A 21,563-nucleotide genomic window follows, 5' to 3' on the forward strand; every position below is an offset into this window, starting at 1 on the left:
ACGAGTGGCGGCAATTTCGTTGATTTTAATTTTTTAGAAACGAACATATATATAAAAAAAGTGTTTTTTAAACCCTTGGATGGGCAAAAAAATCTAGGCTTTTTCTACAATTAGTCATGACTTGACTTGCCCACAACTATTCCATTTTTGATTCAAGTGAGTTTGACCTACACTCGGTATACGGAACCCAGAGTTCAAACTCAACTGCAGCATCACACTGCAGGGTCAACGCAAGAACTTAGTATAAAAAATATTCTGTAGAATGTGAAAAATTAAATATTAGTAAGGTGTTGACGCATGAGGACTAAAGAGTTAAGATTGTATAGTAACGCATGTTTTCCACAGAAATTGCTGAAGGCTAATTTTCACCATTAAGTTCAGGGATGAGACTTTCTTTATGAATGGAATGGTTTGATCTGCTCAATACGTGCATGAAAAAAGTACAATCCCTTTTATTATCTGAAATTCCCTCCTTCACCTGTATTTACTAGTATTTCTTAATTTAAATGATTCATTTAAATTAAAAAAAGCAGCTCCATAATGCGCCACATGGCACTATGCCAGGAAGTAAAGGAATAATATAGTCTGATAAATATAATGAAATCTATACAATATAAAGAAATTAATAATAGGCAAACTAACATGAAACAATAATAAAATAATAGAATGTAAATAAAGTATAAATCAATAGCTCACCTTACTGATATCATCATAAGGCAAAGGATGGTTAATTACTGTTATCTTGTATTCTGGTACAAGGCTATAATATCTCAACAGGGCATTGTGAATCAAATTCAAGGATAAAGCAGGGGTATGAAAAGCTTGATTGTTGAACCAGCCAGTAATCACTCTTTTTCCTTTGGGTCGACGTTTTTCATGAAACGACGCTCCGACAACATAATGCATGTTCACAGACGATACGTCTTCTTCAGCCTGAAAAGGGTTACGTTAGTTTGGGTCTTATTATTTTTTAAGCAAAAGCAAAAAATCAGCTAAACATTTATCTGACTTGTTTACACTCATATAAAGCAATCGTCTTTCAATAAAAACGATTAAATAAAAAAAGACAAGGTAAAGATATATGGTGAGGCTGTTGAAAGTCATCCAAGGGTATCTGGACTCACAAAAACAGTTCAAATGCACGTGACAAGAGGCTCGCTCGTATAAATACCTTAAATAGATAGACATATTTAGCAATAAATTTATACAGCCCTGTGCCAGTACACTGGGATTGATTTCTACTTGAAAATACGGGTTCCGGAGTTCAATCTCAGCTGCCGAATGTTGAATGAAGCTTATGTATTAGGATCTCCAAATAATCAAACAAGAAAAAGAAGAAGAAGAAACATTATAATCATAAATACATCCTCATTTCCCACCTCCTAGCGAGGCATTATGCCAGGGAATATGAGACAAAAAGGGTAAAACAAGAAAATAGTAAAGAACACACGCACACTAAGAAAAAAAATTGACGAACTACCGCCCGTCACTCATTATTCACTGTAAAACAAGCCAAAGCGAAGGGCCATGTGCAACAAACATTACCAATATACAAATCCAATTTGATCCAGACACATGGACCTCCGGGGGGATTTAATAAATCATAACATAAATATTCCAAAAGATGTCGGGCTATCTATTATATATATATATATATATATATATATATATATATATATATATATATATATATACTAGCTGTTGGGGTGGCACTTCGCGCCACCCCAACACCTAGTTGTTGGGGGCGCTTCGCATCCCCCCCAAGCCCCCAAGCGCGCGTAAGTCGTTACGCGCCATTGTAGTTGTGTCCCTGTGTCCCACCTGTGAATATAGATAGATATAAATATATTTTTAACTACGTAAAACTTGCGAATATACAACATTCTTGGCTGTCCTATTGTCTGTGCATATAAATAGATTGTCAGGTTTACCGACTCTTGAACATGCAACATATTATTTTATTTTTTCGTTTTCTTATGGTTTTGTGGTAATTTCGCTGAAATAAACAAAGACTATAAATCTTTCGCTAACAAAGGGTTATGTCTCATTTTATAATAAGCAATTTCATTACGATTAGGAAACAAAATCAAAAATCAAAAAATCTTTCGTAAAAAACATATTTTGCAGAGAAGTGACACTTCTTTATCCAACTCAAACTAAGTTTACGGCTAAATACTTGTTTTTTATTTAACTTCCAGGCTTATTTCTGAATCTTCTTTTTGCAGTAGGTATGGATAGGCTGCTCTTTTATTATCAATTTCTTTAGGGTCGTCGTTCTATTTAATTTTGGTCTCTATTTTTTTTTCTCTTTACTAAGGATAGCTGAACAGAAATCTTGGCCAAAATATCTGTATTATTTTCTAACTTTGGCTTAAATTTTTCCTCGTTGATTTATTCAGTGGCTTTTTTCTTAGGTCATGTTTAGCCAGTGTTGTTCAGAAACTTATTTAACAATATCAATATATTAGAACATGAATGTTTTGTGGCGCCTTTTTGTAAGCTTTTTCAGTTAGTGAGATTAATTGGCTCTTTATTATTACTTTATGTTTTATTTAGTTTTGCGTATTCTATTCTTCCTTCTTCTCTTTACATCAGGAATGGGTGAACAGAAGTTTTCGAAAATATATCCGAATTATTTTCAGGTTATCGCTGAAGTTTTTTTTTCCCTTGGTCATGTTTAGCCAGTGTTATCCTTTAGGTTATTTAGCAACATTAAATAAAAAAAACAAGTTTTTTCAACTGAAAGTAAGGAGTGACATCAAAACTTAAAACGCACAGAAATTACTTCGTATATGAAAGAGGCTGCTTCCTCATCAACGCCCCGCTCTTTACGCTAAAGTTTGACTCTTTCTCTCAATTCTTCTTTCTAAAACAGTAAAAAACTTTAGCGTAAAGAGCGGGGCGTTGATGAGGAAGCAGCCTCTTTCATATACGAAGTAATTTCTGTGCGTTTTAAGTTTTGATGTCACTCCTTACTTTCAGTTGAAAAAACTTGTTTTTTTTTATTTAATTTCTGAACGTTTTTGAATCAATGCATGTTTTGATTTTGGCTCTCCGCAGAGGAATAATCAAAACGAAATTTGCATATTTTTTTTTTTTGGCTCAATGGCTTTCTCATAATTTTGATCGAATCATTTTGAGAAAAAAAGAGCGGGGGACGAAGCCTAGTTGCCCCCCGATTTTTTGGTTAATTAAAAAGGCAACTAGAACTTTTAATTTTTTACGAATCTTTTTATTGGTAAAAGATTTACGTAACTTATAAATTAGCTTACGTAAAGAACTTTTGTATTCTCATGTTTTTATTACATATATGAGGGGATTCGCCCCATCGTCAGTACCTCGCTCTTTACACTAAAGCTTAAATTTTATCCCAATTCATTAAGAATGACCCCCTGAATCACAAAAGCCGTAGAATAAGTAGTTGAAATTACCGAAAATACTTTAGCGTAAAGAGCGAGGTATTAGAAGGAGGTGAGCCCCTCATATGGGTAATAATTTCTGTTTGTTTTAAGTTTTATTGCTGTTCCTTACTTCCAGCTGAAAAAGCTTTTTCACTTTTATTTTTTAATTGTTTTTTTTTTAAATAATGCTAGTAAATCCTGCTCTCCCTTCATGGAAATTTTCTTCTCCCATTACAAATTCTCGAAGGAAAGTTCCCCCAGCATATCCCCCTCTTCTCAACCCCTCCCAAAAACCAAAAAAATCCTCCTGAAAACGCCTGTATACTTCCCAATAACCATTACTATATGTAAGCACAGGTCAAAGTTTGTAACTTGTTGCCCCTCCCACGGGGACTGTGGGGGAGTAAGTCGTCCCCAAAGACATAGTTATAAGGTTTTTCGACTACGCTGAATAAAATGGCTATCTCAGAATTTTGATCCGTTGACTTTGGGAAAATAATTAGCGTGGGAGGGGGCCTAGGTGCCCTCCAATTTTTTTGGTCACTTAAAAAGGGCACTAGAACTTTTCATTTCCGTTAGAATGAGCCCTCTTGCAACATTCTAGGACAACTGGGTCGATACGATCACCCCTGGGGAAAAAAAAAAAAAAACAAAAAAACAAAAAAAAAAAAAACAAATAAACACGCATCCGTGATCTGCCTTCTGGCAAAAAATGCAAAATTCCACATTTTTGTAGATAGGAGCTCGAAACTTCTACAGTAGGGTTCTCTGATACGCTGAATCTGATGGTGTGATTTTCGTTAAGATTCTATGACTTTTAGGGGGCGTTTCCCCCTATTTTCTAAAATAACGCAAATTTTCTCAGGCTCGTAACTTTTGATGGGTAAGACTAAACTTGATGAAACTTATATATTTAAAACCAGCATTAAAATGCGATTCTTTTGATGTAGCTATTGGTATCAAAATTCCATTTTTTAGAGTTTTGGTTACTATTGAGCCGGGTCGCTCCTTACTACAGTTCGTTACCACGAACTGTTTGATAAATATATTAGAATGTGAATGTCGTCCAGTGCTTTTTTGCTACCTATTTCAGTTATTGCGAATAGGTGGCTCTTTTAATTATTAAATAAAAAAAACTGATTTTTTTAGCTGAAAGTAAGGAGCGACATTAAAACTTAAAACGAACAGAAATTACTCCGTATATGAAATGGGTTGTCCCCTCCGCAATCCCTCGCTCTTTACGCTAAAGCTTTTAATTGTTTTAAAAAGTAGAATTGTGGCAAAGAGTCAAACTTTAGCGTAAAGAGCGAGGGATTGCAGAGGGGACAACCCATTTCATATACGGAGTAATTTCTGTTCGTTTTAAGTTTTAATGTCGCTCCTTACTTTCAGCTAAAAAAATCAGTTTTTTTTTTATTTAATTTCTGAACATTTTGAATTAATGCATGTTTGGTTTTGGCTCTCCGCGCATAAATTATTAAAATGAAATTTGTATATTAATTCTTTTTTGGCTAAATGGCTTTCTCTTAGTTTTGATAGGACCATTTTGAGAAATAAGGGGTGGAGAAGGAGGCCTAGTTGCCCTCCAATTTTTCGGTTACTTAAAAAGGCTACTAGAACTTTTAATTTTTAACGAACGCTTTTATTAGTAAAAAATATACGTAACTTAAGAATTAACTTACGTAACAAACTTTCATAACCTTATATTTTTATTATGTATACGAGGGGGTTTGTACCCTCGTTAATACCTCGCTCTTTACACTAAATCTTAACTTTTCTCCCAATTCCTTAAGAATGACCCCTGAATCAGAAAGGCCGTAGAATAAATAGTTGAAATTACTAAAAATACTTTAGCATAAAGAGCAAGGTATTTATCTCCTCCTAAATACCTCGCTCTTTATGCTAAAGTATTTTTAGAACCCCTCATATGCGTAATAATCTCTGTTCGTTTTAAGTTTCAATGCTACTTCTTCCTTTCATTTGAAAAAAAAAGTTTTCATGTTTATTTTTCATTGTTTTCTTATAGTAATGCTAGAGAATCCTGCGCCCTTTTCATTGAATTTTTCATCCCCCATGACAGATTCCTCCAAGGAAAGATCCTCCAACATAGCCCCCTCTCCTCAGCCCCACCCCCAAACAAAATAAAATCCCCCTGAAAACGTCTGTACACTTCCCAATAACCATTACTATATGTAAACACTGGTCAAAGTTTGTAACTTGCAGCCCCTCCCCCAGGGAATTGTGGGGGAGTAAGACATCCCCAAAGACATAGTTATTATGGTTTTTGACTATGCTGAACAAAATGGCTATCTCAAAATTTTGATGTGTTGACTTTGAGAAAAAATGAGCGCGGGAGGGGGCCTAGATGCCCTCCAATTTTTTGGTCACTTAAAAAGGGCACTAGAACTTATCATTTCCGTTAGATTGAGCCCTCTTGAGACATTCTAGGACCACTTGGTCGATACGATGACCCCTGAGGAAAAAAAAAAACAAACAAAAAAACAAAAAAACAAAATTTTTTGGCAAAAAATACAAAATTCCACATTTTTGTAGATAGGAGCTTGAAACTTCTACAGTAGGGTTCTATGATACGCTGAATCTGATGGTGTCATTTTCGTTAAGATCCTACGACTTTTAGGGGGTGTTTCTCCCTATTTTCCTAAATAAGGCAAATTTTCTCAGGCTCGTAACTTTTTATAGGTAAGACTAAACTTGATGAAAGTTATATATTTAAAATCAGCATTAAAATGCGATTCTTTTGATGTAGCTATTGATATCGAAATTCAATTTTTTAGAGTTTTGGTTACTATTGAGCCGGGTCGCTCCTTACTACAGTTCGTTACCACGAACTGTTTGATTTTCTTCTGTTTAGTTTTTTTTTTGTGTAATTTTTTTTTGTCTTTGGACTAAGGATGGCCTAACAGAATTCTCATCTGAAATATTTTATGGTTTTAGCTGAAGTTTTTCCATGTTGATTTGTCCAGATTTTTTTTTTTAGATTATTTTGGGTCAGTGCGGTCTTTGAACTTATTTATCGAAATAAACATGCAAGAAGTGAATACATTTACATACCTTTTTGACATAGAAACGTTCAACTGATGAGTTTCTTGCATTGACAAAGATCAGCTTGTGAGGGTCAGAGAAATCAGGACTATTGATATACGAAGAATACAACGCAGCGGTTACTGGATCGCTCGTTGAATTGATCTCAACAGTTGTTGTTGTACCTATGTAATTCTGAAAATATAATACATAATTAGCAATTTGATTAGTACAAAATAATATACAGTAACATTAACATATATTATTTTTTATCAAAAACTATTGTTCTTACTATTGTCATTAACAGTAACATTGTTATTATAGTAATATAATATTTAGTGTGCTAAAATTATTCAAATTAGATGAAATTACTGATTGTATTATATTATTTTATGAATTACGCTGTAAAATTAAACTATACTAGTATATTAACACTGTTATTATGATAATATAATTGTTAAAATAATAGTAATATTTTATTTTTAGCATTATTAATAACACTGTTACTATTTTTAAAGTTAATCGTAGCTATAACATTAACAACAACATATGGTTAGCAAAAAATTTATACGTCCAACTTCCACAATGGATAGATTAACTTCACAATTGGTCAAATACTGATAAATGAATATTTAAATAAAACTGCCTAATTAATTCATAGATAATTTAGAAAAAAGAATCAACATCCATTGAAGTTGTGGTGCCAAGCAAATGTCTTTTAGACTAACTTTCCTTTTAAATTGTATCAGCGGGCCGAAATTTGACTAATTGCTTATTTTACACAAATAAATCTTGAATTTGATTTGAGTTTAATTTTAATTTAATCTCTACATCAAATCAATAAAGCATCAAATCCCAAACAATAAACAGTCAAAGATCAAAAACAATCAAAAGAGTCAAAGATCAAAAACAGTCAAAAGATCAAAACTATAAACAGCTCCAAAGATGCGGATACTTGACATCTTTTAGCTTCAATATGTCATCAATATTTGACATAATAACAGTTGAATTATACACCTTAGAGCAGGGGCGTCATTCCATGAGAGGGGGAAGGGGGCAGTTAACCCTCTCCAATAATTTGGAGTAAAAAATTATCATATAACCCATGCCCCTTGACTATCCGGAAATGGACGCTTCTTCATCCCCCCCCCTACCCAATAGAAATTCTGGAGCTATGCCCCTCCCTTAGAGACTCTTATCTGTTAGTCTAAATCAAACAAGTAAATTAGTATTGATTTATAAGCCCGAAACCTTTATTAGCGTGGACATTAACGTGAATGAAAGTTCCAAGGCAGCAGAAACATTAATGTGGCTATCCAAGAGAGAATGCAACGGTGGGGGTGGGGTGCTTCTGACCTAAAATGACTTTAATTGTAGAAATGACTTTGATTTTAGAAATGACTTTAATGACCTTATTGACAATTAAAATGACCTTAAATGACTAACTTGAATGCAAAATGTTTTAAAGAAGAAATTTTAACGTAGATAGTCAGGGAAGCATGCAGTCAGGAATAGAGGGGGCAGGATCGCAGTCAGGTTGATGCTCTTTTGAAAAGGTTAATTCCTTTTTTCTTAATCTGTGACTATTCTCTTTGCTAGCATGGATTTTATTCTGTTCACCTGCCTATAATCCACAGCCTATAATCTATAATGACCGGATTCGTATATACGCCCAGTGGGGCCAAAAATAGACCATGGGGAACAAGCAGGGGCCCAAATAATCGAGAAACTCATACAAATTTTCTATTTTAAGCCTAAATTAAGTTGTTTTATAAAGGACCTGTTCACTGCGGCTGAATTTCTGTCATTAACAATAACTGAATAATAGTCATCATTCCTCAATCAGCTTCAAATACCGATTCCTCCTCACTTGCCAGCGTTTTAAGGCATTGGGCTACCCATAATTGGGCAATCATGATTGGGACTTACCTCAAGAGTAGCAGTCAAGGGTTTTGAATCTTCAATTCCAGGAATTGTTTGAACTACAATCAAGCACACGATAAGGAACACAATAGGAATCACTAGTTGAGCAGCAAAAAGCATCCAATTTCGAAATGTAAAAAGAGTCTTTTTAACCAGCATAGCGTAGAACTGTTGCCAGCGAAGGGAGCAGCCTGTTTTCAAAGTCTCATCATCAACTAAAAAATAGAGCAAGTTTTATTCTTCTCCTTCATCTGAAGAGCTTATTTTTCAAACATATTCTAGATATTAATTATATATTATTTATTCATTGGTGTTATTATTAGTTTTGGCCTAAGAGGCTGGCATGAAAAGATTAACATCATAACTAGTATAGCTAGAGCTGTAATCAGCAAAGAGGAGTCTTTTTCTAAGGATCAGCCTTAATTAAAATAGAACAAGTTGTTCAGCGAAGTGACATTTTTTATAGCACTAGGGGACCTAGCTTCGCTCGGTGAATAAGAAGGACAGTTGTTTTCTTAATTTCTTTTGCAAAACAACTATAATTTCATTTTATTTTATTTGGTGTAGAAAGAAAAATCATTCGAGTATTGGACGTCTGGGTATTTGGGACGTCATTAGAAAAACTATTGAATGCCCCAAACGATTGCTTCTAAAGTCGTGACCTATCTAGATCTAGATCCTCCTCTCAGACCAGGGAAACGAACAATTATCCTTTTCCAATTAATAGTCAGCGGGCAAAGTTCGGTCCCCTAGTCTGCAAATTATTACTATGATATTTTGGGTCACTTCGCAGCTATTAGACGGGAACGACTGTTTCCAAAAATCTGAAACCAGCTGATTTGTCAACAAAAGCTGCTTTTTGAAATTCCTCTTACTTATGCTCAAGACTTTCAATTTTCAGCTGTAATTTCGGTGAGTAATAATTTATGAAGAATATTCAGCTGTAATAATTTATGAAGAATATTAAGAGATACATGAAGAGGTAAAACGAATTTTTCCAAGTCTTGACCTATCTAAATCGTTTTTTTCATACCGGAAAACAGTAATATGCCAATTTTTAGAAAAAAATTTATTAGCATTTTTGACAAAAAATTAATTAGGTCATTTAATGAGATAGATTTTATTACAGGTATTCCTGATCACTTTCTTATTTATTTTTGTAGCGTTTAATATTCTCCTAAAAGCACCTATAAAATTATCCATTTTAGTCAACATAGCTTAGTAAGCCAGGAAAGAGAATAGACTTTTTTCAAAGTCTAGCCCTCAACTAGATGCGAAGAAGCTATTTTATACTTTAATTGAAAAGTTACTTATTTTTCTACCATATTACAGTTAACTTTAATTAGTAATTCCTTTATTTTATATACAATTATTTTTGCTCTAGATACGGATATTGAAATAATATCCTTCAAATGATAAAACTATCACGAGGGGAGGGAGCAGCCAGCTTTCTAAGTCTCCCCATTAGCAAGAATAACGGATTCTGTCCGGAGAGATTCCACAATATCTACAGGGTCACTGAGGAATTATCCTTTTAGACTTAAAGATTGGCCATAAAGATTAGTTAATGATGTGAAAAGGGTCTTAATAGTTTTAATCCAAAGTCAAATTTGCTGGTATAAAAATTAAAAAAGCTCTAAGAGGAATAAAGATAAATACCTCCAAAAAAACATTTCAAAGAATAAAAAGATAGTTTGAATTTTAGCCTTTGAATACGATCAAAAGTGTATACTCACAATAATTTCTAGATTTCTTTGTTCTAAAAAAACAAAGGAGCATGAAAAATAAAGATAGAAAAAGGCTAGGATGCAGGGGGGCTGAAATGGAGGGGGGCTGAAATGCAGCAATTTTGATTTGAGTTGATTTAAATGAAGTTGAATTACAAGTGAATAGATTGAAATTATATATTCTCACTTGATCTCTTTCCTTGCCATTGTTGAGCATAGTAGTAACCTTTTATTTATATCAAACAATTAGTGGTAACGAACTGCAATAAGGCTCAACAATAACCGAAACTCTAAACACGGAATTTTGATGCCAATAGTTACATCAAAGGAATCGCATTAATCCGTAAAAAAACAGGATTTTGATACTAGTAGATACATCACAAAAGACTTTGATTTTTATGCTGATGTTAAATATGTAAATTTCATTAAGTTTAGTCATACCCATCAAAAGTTACGGGCCTGAGAAAATTTGCCTTATTTTAGAAAATAGGGTAAACACCCCCTAAAAGTCATAGAATCTTAACGAATATCATGCCATCAGATTTAGCGCTACACTAGAAGCTTCAAGTTCCTATCTACAAAAATATGTAATTTTGTATTTTTTTTGCCACAAGACACATCACGGATACGTTTTTTTTTTTTTTTTTTTTTTTTTTTTTTTTTTTTTTTTTTTTTTTTTTTTTTTTTTTTTTTTTTTAGTGGTGATCGTATTAGAAATATTCATTTACTGAATATTATAGTGAATATGGATTTACCATGATACAGAAAAGGGAAGACTTACTAAAACTAATAACTTTGGCAACATTTATTTACTTAATATTACCGCGAATTTAATGAATTTAATAAGATAGAACAGGCAGACTTACTAAAACTGTAACTTTAGAAATATTCATTTACTGAATATTACAGTGAATTTACTGAATTTACCATGAGATGGAACAGGGTATACTTACGAAAACTATTACTTTCGTAATATTCATTTATATGCAAAATATTTGTACAATACAATAGAATATTTGTACATACAAATACAAAATACTTCTACGGCTCGTAAAACTTAATAAAAATGCATGAAACACATTTTGGATGCCTTCTTTACAAAATTACCTCCCCTCCTCCCCCCAAAAAAAATCCTGGATACGGCCTAACCAAAAATTACCATGAATTTACAGTGAGACAAAACAGACTAGACTTACTAACTCCATAACTTTGGTAATAAGATGCGAAAAAAATAACACTGTAAAGAATTGCAAAAAAATGACGAAATTAAAAAATATGAGAAGTATATGGTAACAAGACACTGAGGATAAAAAACAATTGAATGTACTTACCAAGCCTTGTCATCGAATATGAAGCATTTTTGCCCCAAATATCCATATGATACTCGAGCGAAGGAAAGTCTTCATCAATGTAATCTAGTGCACAAAAATATTGCGTGAGACAATAATAAACAATTAGCAAAACAACAACTTAAAATGAACAGCAACACAAAAAGGAAGATGCAGTGAAGATGCAGTCTCAAAAACAGGTGATTCAAATAAAAATTTCGGTAATTATGGGAGATTACCATACAAATATTGCATACATTTTCCATGACCAGGTGTTGAGCCACTGTAACCGATCATTTTTAGAACTGTATGTGATTTATGTTTACAATTACGATTAGTTTTTATTATTGGACATATAGCACCGTCGACAAAAGGGACCTGTCGTTTGGATAAATTCTCACGAAACATCAAAGGATCCTCTATGCGTCACAAACGCCAAGAATGAATCGTTTATAATATACATATTTTTTACTATAATGAATATGTAAGGTAATGTATCAGTTAGCACCACCTACAAAGCTGGCTTAATTTTACGATTAAGCCAGTTTAAATTGATATTTAAAATAAAATTACTCAGAAAAATTGAAGTTAAAATTACTCCGAGATTTTGGGCTTCTTAAGGATGGTTTTGAAGATTAGGAAACGGTTAAAACTTATATAGCATACAAGATTGGTTGCTTCATAGCAGATTTGTTGGTATATTCTTGCATAGACCTTTGTTTTAATAACAAAAGTCGGTGTTCCCAACGCACAAGATTGAGTGCTGTCAGAGAACAAGGATTGGTGCTTTCGAAGCACAAACGGTCAGTACTTTCATAACACAAACGTAGTGCTTTCATTGCACCCAGTTTTGATGCTTTAAGAGCAGAGGGTTCAGTAAATTCATAGTATAAACGATGGTCTTTTCGCAGAGCAAAATCTTGGCCTTTTCAAAGCACAATGTTCAGTGCTTTTAGACCATAACAAGTATGTTTTTGCTTTAATAACACCAGGCTGGTGCTTTCGAAGCAAAAATAATCAATACTTTCATAGCACAAAAGGTAGTGCTTTCATTGGACCCGATTTTGATGCTTTTAGAGCAGGATTCAGTGTGTCCATAGCACAAAGGTAATACATTTGTAGAGTAAAAGCTTGGCCACTTTGGAGCACAAGGGTCAGTCCCTTTACAGCAGAAACAGTAGTGGCTCCGTAGCAGAAAATTTTGTGCTTTTAGAGAAAAAAATGTCGGTACTTCTAAAACCCAAAATTTCTTCTAAAATGCAAAAGGTTTGTGTTCCCAGAGCGCAAGGGTTAACGCTTTAATGATACAAAAGGGGATCATTCCTAAAAATTAGGGAGTAGAGCAAATAGGGTGGGCACAGGTGTGCGAATGGGGGGTAGGGTTAGCCCTCCTAGATTTTATTTTTACTCATTCCAGAGATTTTGAAAAATACCTTTTCTTAACACTTTCATGCAAAAATTAAAAATTTCTCCCCCTAGATTTTAAAAAGACATTTTGCCACCCCCTATATTTTCGCGAATAGGCACCCATTCTGGGGGTGTGATAGCACAAGGATTAGTGATCTTAGTTTTAAATCAAAAAGTGTATAACTTTCATAAGACCAGATGGTTATGACGGTATCTTAGCCGTGTCTTGGATGTCTAAAGAAAAGGGCCATAAACCAGGAGGCATGTTTTTCATATTTTTCCTCTAAAAATATTTGTGTAACACCCTACCTTTTCAATCACCGCAAACGAAATGGTCTTTTAAGCCACTGGCTGGATGGTGAGTTAGGAAATTTTCATGTATGGGTTTCATACTAGGAAAAAAGTATATTCCAGGTTGAAATTTTCTGATTTTTCGTATTCTCCTTAAATTTAAAACAGAGGCTCTGGTAAATATTTTATTTCCTCCTCCCTGCTGCACACATGCATGTTCCAAAATGACACATTGGATAAATGCTACAATAAATGTAAAATAAAGAATAGAGAAAATTCCACGCAAAGAAAAAAAACGAGGTAGAAAAAAAAACACAAAAAAAAACAAAGAAAAAACATTCAATTCTGCGCAAATAAATATGAAATTAGGGTAAATAAAAACTCACTGGAGTGAAAAGAGGATTTGATCTCTGAAATTCCATTACTCGCTTCTTTTGCTAACTCAGCCTCTTCGGCTTTTTCACCAACTCTGAAAAATAGATCCATTTAAACTATTTTATAAGTATATTATGCTGATAAACTATAAATATAAGGTATAATTAAATTAGGTTTTAAAACATAAACGTTAACTGAATTAAACGGAAATTTAAAATCTAATAAAAATCAATGGACAATAATCTTAAAAGTTCACAGACCTAAAAAAAAAAAAAGAACTAAAAATTTTAAGATTAAAATAAAGAAAAAGTATGAAAAACTATACTGAAGCTCTATAAAATGTGTGTCGTTTAACATATAAGTTCACAATAACCTTGAAAGTTCACAGACCTAAAAAAAAACTAAAAGTTTTGAGATCAAAATAATACTATGAAAAACTATATTGAAGCTCTATAAAAGGTGTGTTGTTTAACAATCAAATTCACAGACCTAAGAAAAAAACTAAAAGTTTTGAGATCAAAATAATACTATGAAAAACTATATTGAAGGACCTGTAACCTGGACATCTAAGAATAGGTACAAACAATAGGTGGAAACACAAAACTTATTTTTAAGTATATCCACCCTCTATAAAATTCGTTTCAACTAACATTCATTTTCGTTTCGACGAAAATGAATACATTTTCGTTTCAACATCCATTTTTATTTACTTCAGCTAGAGGACTATCTCTTAGAGGACTGAACTTTGGGCCTCGTAGATTCCACAGGTGAAAACGTCAAACTTCTTTTTTAGAATTTCCACCTTCTATAAAAATTGATTTTTTTAAATATTCATCTTTATTTACAACTGCTGGAAGACCATATCCTCGTGGCCTAAAAATACGGCCTTCTAGAAACAATAGGTGGAAACATAAAACTCATTTTTCACTGTTTCCACCCTCTATAATATTTTAGTCATTTAGCACATCTATTTTTTTTGTCACATCTGGCAAACCATATCCCAAAGGCCTAAAAACACGGCCTCGTACATTCAACATGTGGAAACACAGAAGATATTTTTTAGAATTCCCATCCTCTATAAAAATTGATTTGTTTCAATTCAAAGCATTCATTTTTATTTACAACTTCTGGGGGATCATCGAGGCCTAAACATACGGCCTCGTAGAAACAACAGGTGGAAACACAGAACATGTTTTTCAGTATTTCCACCCTCTATAGAATTTATGTCCTTTACCGTATCCATTTTTACCACAGCTGGAGGACCATATCCTGGAGGCCTAAAATACGACCACGTAGAAACAACATGGAAACATAGAATTTATTTTTCAGAATTTTCATCCTCTTAAAATTTTGGGTTGTTTATCCATTTTTACCACATCTGAAAAATCCTTGAACATATCTTGGGATGAAAAATATTTTCCCCATCCCCCTTCTCCGTATATCCATAGATAAAAACAATAGAACGAGCCGAGAAAATTACCTGATAAAAACCTCCTCCATCGTTGTAACCGAAGCTCCATAGCTGGAAATCCTAAGTTCATCCTTAGAGTTCTCTATTTCAGTAAATAGCTGATAAAACTTAGATGATTTGTCACTTGGCAACACATAGGAGAGCTCTGCGCCAACATTTTGGTCAATTTCTGTTTCAGGAATATAACGTTGAATAAGGCCCGTTATTTTGGACACATCACACTGTTTGTCTTTAACAACTACTAAGTGGTATCCTGCACCTAGAAATATACGAAGTTTTACTTTATAGTACTATATATTATTATTACTTTTATTACTATTATTGGTAACTCTATATTATAGTTACATTATGGTTATTTATTAATTTATATCACATAGTTACTTATTACTGGATATTTACTTGCAATTACTTTTTATTTACTTATGCAGTTACTTTATCATCATTGCTTGCTTCATTATTACATAATTTTACTTTACATTATTAGCAAGTGTCCATAGCACCCAGCCAGTAGCTAATCCGTAAAAAATCATATGATACTAGACAACGAGCAACAATTTCTCAGATGCAATTTTGCAAGAAGAATTAGTTGTTTTTGCCACAACAAACGTGATTCTTACGTATTTTTTTATGCATGAAGCCTAAACATAAGCAAAAATACCTAGAGAGATTAAATTATATATATACTATCTATGAAATATTAATATACAGTATTATATAAAACCCAATCTATAAAATATTATTTAATACGTACAGTATATATTATATAAATACATACACATACATGAATCTACGGGCAAAAAGATTTCTCTGGTCCCCACAAAGGTTTACCCTGGAATTTTTTATGTCTGTCTTCCGACAAGCTCTTTGTCTAGCATTTAAAATATCTGATATCCAACATTTTAAAAACAGCATTCTCTGTTATAGAAGATAATACAATAAATGGGGTTAAATAACTGTAAGGTGGGACTGTGACAACTTTAATTGGGAATGAGTTCCATCCCTATTTAAAATTCCAATTTAAGCAAAATGAGGTACTAAAGCAAAACAATTGCGAGTTATAGTTTTTTCCTCCCTCCTCAACCATCCAAATCTTGAGTCTCTTTGAAATAGTGCCCACCAATCTTTTCCAGTCAATGACAAAAATGAATACTCTTACCATATCTTTTCTTCAGGAAAAGGGAAGATCCAGCACATTGGATCCGCCCAGCGGCCATAATAGCAATGCGATCTCCGAGTAGATCTGCTTCTTCCATGAAATGAGTAGTTAGAAGGATTGTGCGGCCAACTTTCTCCTCTTGAAGTAGATCCCATGTGGCTCGTCTTGCGGCAGGGTCCATTCCAGATGTTGGTTCATCAAGCATAACAACCTATATGAAAAATACGAATGATTAAAAAAATTGCTGCAACAATTAAAGGTCATATTTAATATCTTTAAAATTATGAGGTAATTCGAAAAAAAGCTTACTAAGCTCAGGGCCCTATCGAGAATTTTTGTTTGGGGTGTAATTTTTTCTGCGTAGGGGGGAGGGGGCATTAACAAAAAAACTTTTAAAAATCCATAAAATTTATTTGCTTATATGCATTTTTGTTACGTTCTTTCAAATCGGACAAACATTTAGGGAGGGGGTTCAAGCCCCCTACTCCCTCCTAGATAAGGCCTTAACTAGGTCGTTTCCAATGGGAATATTAGTGTGGCAGTGTAGAACAGCCCCGTCGCAGTATGATTGAAAAAATATTGCCCTGCTGGCTTTTCCTTTGAATACAGCTCATCAAACAGTTTTTGACAATTATTTCAGATACTTGAAAATGTCAGATACGACCTTTTGGCATAAAATCAATGACACATATACTATAAGTAATATATGCCGGTAATCTATACAAACATAAGTAGGCTAGAAAACATGTATGATAGTCTAAAGCAGATTCATCGGTACGAATATGCTTGTAGATTTGACAAATCTAAAAGAGCAATAATCTATACAGTTAACAATAAACTATGTAACAAGGAATTGTTTTAAGACTGAAATCTAGAAACTTGATGAATATTTCCGCTCTATGTCTAAAAGCCGTCTTCCACAATATAAATGAACAAATATAAAATTAACAAATAGTCAAACTAGTATGAGCTCAGAGGTTTTACACAAGTTATGAATTACTTAGCCCAAAAAGAAGACGCAGACAGAAAAGGAAGACAAGGAGGATAACAGACGAATCATGAGAGAAGAAAATAAAATAACAAAAATTAAAACTGGAGCGAAGAATAAAACAGTCTTAAGATAATGACTTAAGGAAATTTCTGCTAAGACTCTTTTTGATTTTTCGTACTTTATTTAAGTTTATGTATATATATTTTTTATATTTATACTGCTGAAGACAGCTTTCAGACACGAATCAAAATGATCATTTAGTTACTTCTAAATTAAACCTTAAAATAATTCTTCATTGTAATATATATTTACAATTATGGAAAAGAAGGAGGCGCCCATGAAGAGTTTAGATATTATATCCATTTTCACGATGTTGTTCTCAGATGACATTGTATTGGTTGCCGATTCACAAAGGAACCTTCGGAAATTACTTGATATTTTAGATGATTATTTGAATAGGAAAAAATTAGAACTTAATATGGATAAAACCGAAGCGTTAGTATTCCGTAAATGTGATAGACTGGAGGAGGATGTTAAACTTAGTTTTAATGGTAGGATTAGCAGAGGAAAGAAAGTCGAGGATCGAAAAAGATAAGGTATGCTGTAATATGGTATTAAGAAGTCAGCATAGGGATATTAAAAAAGATCGAAGCAGTTAAAGACGTTTTCGGGGCTACAATTTTAGGTGTGATACACTATGGATTTGAGGTTTGCGGGTATGCAAAGGGAGATAGGCTAGAAACAGTGCAGTTAGGATATTATAAGAGGTGGTTAGGGATAAGTAAGCCTAAAAATAGTTTAGTAGTTGGAGGTGATTTAAGTTTGTTTTCTTTAAGAAGTCGTAGGCTAAATAACATAGTTAGGCTTTCGAAAAATTTTTTAGTGATACCCAGGGTGCGGGTGATGAAGGCGGCTTATTTAGAAATGTTGAAGGGCAGTTCAGGTAAGGGGTGACCGTACCAAATTAAGAGTGTATTAGACCAGTATGGACTAAGTCATATGTGTGGGGAGGATTTAGGGCTCAAGGATATAGGGGACCAAGTAAGTGGATTAGTTGAAAGGATTTTACAGGAAAAAGAAATACAGGCGTGGCAGACCCAGCGTTCTGTTTCGAATTCACTGGGTCTTTATTGTCGGTCGAAGGAGATTTGGGGTGAAGTTTCATTTTACAAGGTGGGTTTGAAATTATTGAAATAAAATTATTAATTTAAATGAGAGCTGATACTTTGCCACTGGGCCAAAGAAGAAAGTTTATTGGGAGGAAAAAGTCAAAGGCTGGTTCTTATTTTTATCCTATATGTGGGAGTTTGGATGAGAACGTATATCAGTTGATATATGAATGGGAGGAGCTGAGTGATTGAAGACTTGAAGTGTTTGGTAGGGGGATTATGATTTTGAGTGGTTGGTGAGTGTGTGCGGACGATTGTATTAAGTGCATCAGAAGCTTGGCGATGAATCATAGAAGTCTTCGTCTCGCGATGAATCATAGAAGTAGATTTTTGTAGGGTTTTGTAAGGATTTGTGCAATTTTTTTGTAATTGTTCTTTGTTTATATTTTTGGCCACGGTCTATGGGCTTTTAGCGCAAACAAATTCTATTCTATACCTTTTCTTACTTGTATGACGTTAAGGCAGTGTGGTATTCATCGTTATTTGCCCCTAACAATATTATTCGTCGTTATTTATGTTTAACAATAATATGTAAATAAAACTTGACAAACCCTGAAAAATTTCCCAACACCTGAATTAAACAACTGTGAAAAGATTATGGTACATAATTAGGAGAGGCTAGCATTAATTCAATTCACTACAATAGCCCATTTAACGCCAAAAAATATCTTAACCTTGTTTTATTTATATTTGCTACGATGTTCCGGACAACTACGATGTTCGTGGAAAGGGGAGATACCCTTTAAGTATTTCAAATTACTCTCTATTCACGATTTGAATAGAGCTGAAGGTTTATGGCTGGGGGGTAATATTTTTCCCCCAAACCTGTATTGAAGACAAAATACTCCCAGCCCTATTTGAGTCTTCAAGAAAACTCATTTGGACTCTCCATTTTTAGGCCACTACCCTCGAAGCAGATATGTCCTTTACTCGTCAAAAATTCAAATAGACAGAATTATCTATACTTTTACTTTAAAATGACTGATACTAGAAGACTGATTACTTTAAGACTGATACTGGAGCGGAAATGCCCAATTCAGATACATAAACATCATTGAAAGCTAAAGCAATGCAAGTTTTTAATCTTCCTCCGTGTATATAGCAACAACTCGCTATTAATTCACTCTATAACAAGGGGTGCAGCTAGGATTTTGATTTTGGAGGGGAAATACAAAATAATGTACCGACAAAATCGTCCAGTATGTTGAAAATTGCGGACACATAAGCTAAATTAAAAACATAAGCTAAATTCCAAGGTTTCGGCACTGCCTTGGAACTTGGGGGGGGGGGGGGAGTCTACCTCTACCTTAACTGAGCCCCTGTTTACAAATCCACACAGGAATAAGGGGTTCAAGAAGAGGAAATTGTCAATAATGTTAGTCCAACTGATTTCCCTTTTAGGAATTAATTTTAAAAACCTTTTCCACAAGGCAAGTTTTTCAAAGAAAAGTAAAGCGCTTGATTAAGCCAAGGATGAGCAAAAATAAAGTCGAATAAGCTTCCAATCCTTAAACTACCCCAGATCACTGTCAATAAATAAATGAAACACAAATCGAACAGAAATCACAATAAACAGCCGAGTCAAACTCAAAACGAGCAAAAATTAACATGAGTGGGGCTGATAACTCCCATGCCTTCTCAAAACCAAAACACAGTTTGCGCTTTACTGAAAAAAAAGAACAACAAACAAATGACCGTGGATTGTCAGTTTAATTGACATATACTGACATTTCTTCCTTAAGGTGTCGATATTTTTTTTATTTATGAAAGTAAGAAAGGTGAAAACATTTCAAATGTAATTTGTTTTCAGTAAAGCACAAATTGTGTTCTGGTCTTGAGAAGGCATTGGGATTATCAGCCTTACTAGTGTTAATTTTTGCTCATTTTGAGTTTGAATCAGCTATTTATTATAACTAATTAAAAAAAGATTTCCACAAAATCAGTTTTTCAAAGAAAAGTAAAGAACTCCATTAAACCAAAAAATGAGCAAAAATAAAATCAAATAATCTACCAAGCGTAAAACTACCACAAGTCAGCATTGACAAATAAATAAAACCCAATACGAGCAGAAATTACAATAAATAACGAGTCAAACTCAAAACGAGCAGAAAATAACATGAGTAGGGCTCAAAACCCCTACGACTTCCCAAGGCCAGAACATAATTTGCACTTAACTCAAAAAAATACAAATGAATGTGCACTGTCAGTTTAATATACATGTAATGATATTTATTAATTAAGATATTAACAATATTTGATGTGTTAGCTATAAATGTGAAAAAATTGAAATTTGTGTCAATAAATTGCAAAGTTTGACTCTTTCTCACAACTCTACTTTTTTAAGCAATAACCCCTTTCATATACGGAATAATTTCTGTTCGTTTTAAGCTTTAATGTCGCTCCTTACTTTCAGTTAAAAAAAAACTTGTTTTTTTCATTTAATTATGTCTTAAAGACAGGAAAGTAAAAACCTTCCTCACCCAAATAATTGGTGATTAGAAGCAATAAAAACACAAGAGTGGCATTTTCACCTTGAGACGCTCCTGTTTCTCAACTTTGAGTCTATGCAGACAAATTAAAAGGTGAATATTTTTAAAAATTGATGTTAAAATAGTGGCCTCAATTCTGATTATTTTCGTCGTGTCTTTAAGGCACAAAAAACCTTTCTCGCCCAAATAACTGGTGATTAGAGGCAGTCAAAGCATCAGAGTGCCATTCTGATCTTGAGACACTCCTGTTTTTTACCTTTGAGTCCGCGCAAAGAGCAATTAAAACTTAAGAACATTTCTAAATTGATTTTGTAATAGTGCCTTCGGCACAAAAAATTATTTTTATCTTGTCTTAAAGACGTGAAAAAAAAACCTTCCCCTTCCAAATAACTTGTTATTAGAAGCAGTCAAAAAACCAGAGTGCCATTTTAAACTTGAGACACTCCTGTTCCTTACCTTTGAGTCTGCGCATAGAGCAATACCAACAGAAAGCTTGCGTTTCATTCCACCAGATAGTGTTTGAGATTGGGCTCGTCGTTTTGGCTCCAACTGAAGAGCTTTCAGCATTCTGTCAGTCTCAGCTTTTACCATATTTGATGGGTATCCTTTTAACTGCAAAATATTATTGAGCAAAACATTTTTTTCTTTTATATTTTATATTTACTTGGAAATAGATTTATTTTCAATTTATATATATTTGTGTTTATATTTTTCCATTATATTAATATTTTATTATATTAATATGCATATGTATTGCTTTAATATATACTTTTTTTATTATTTAATATTTTAT

The 21,563-nt window shown here is 33.5% G+C and overlaps 1 protein-coding gene across 2 annotated transcripts in view; it reads right to left on the reverse strand.

Moving 5' to 3' along the window:
- LOC136026289 (phospholipid-transporting ATPase ABCA3-like) overlaps window positions 1–21,563 on the reverse strand; it is a 138,448-nt gene that overhangs the window by 35,023 nt on the left and 81,862 nt on the right. For both annotated transcript variants that reach the window (XM_065702691.1, XM_065702690.1), the window contains exons 13-20: window positions 21,227–21,382; window positions 16,122–16,332; window positions 14,975–15,224; window positions 13,506–13,588; window positions 11,425–11,508; window positions 8,373–8,581; window positions 6,474–6,638; window positions 697–933 (exon numbers count right to left, since the gene is read on the reverse strand). In XM_065702691.1, coding sequence (XP_065558763.1) covers window positions 697–933; window positions 6,474–6,638; window positions 8,373–8,581; window positions 11,425–11,508; window positions 13,506–13,588; window positions 14,975–15,224; window positions 16,122–16,332; window positions 21,227–21,382 — 1,395 coding nt within the window. The remainder of the gene's footprint in view (window positions 1–696; window positions 934–6,473; window positions 6,639–8,372; window positions 8,582–11,424; window positions 11,509–13,505; window positions 13,589–14,974; window positions 15,225–16,121; window positions 16,333–21,226; window positions 21,383–21,563) is intronic.

The sequence above is a fragment of the Artemia franciscana genome, chromosome 4 (genome assembly GCF_032884065.1).
Source record: "Artemia franciscana chromosome 4, ASM3288406v1, whole genome shotgun sequence".
Classification (NCBI taxonomy): Eukaryota; Metazoa; Arthropoda; class Branchiopoda; order Anostraca; family Artemiidae; genus Artemia; species Artemia franciscana.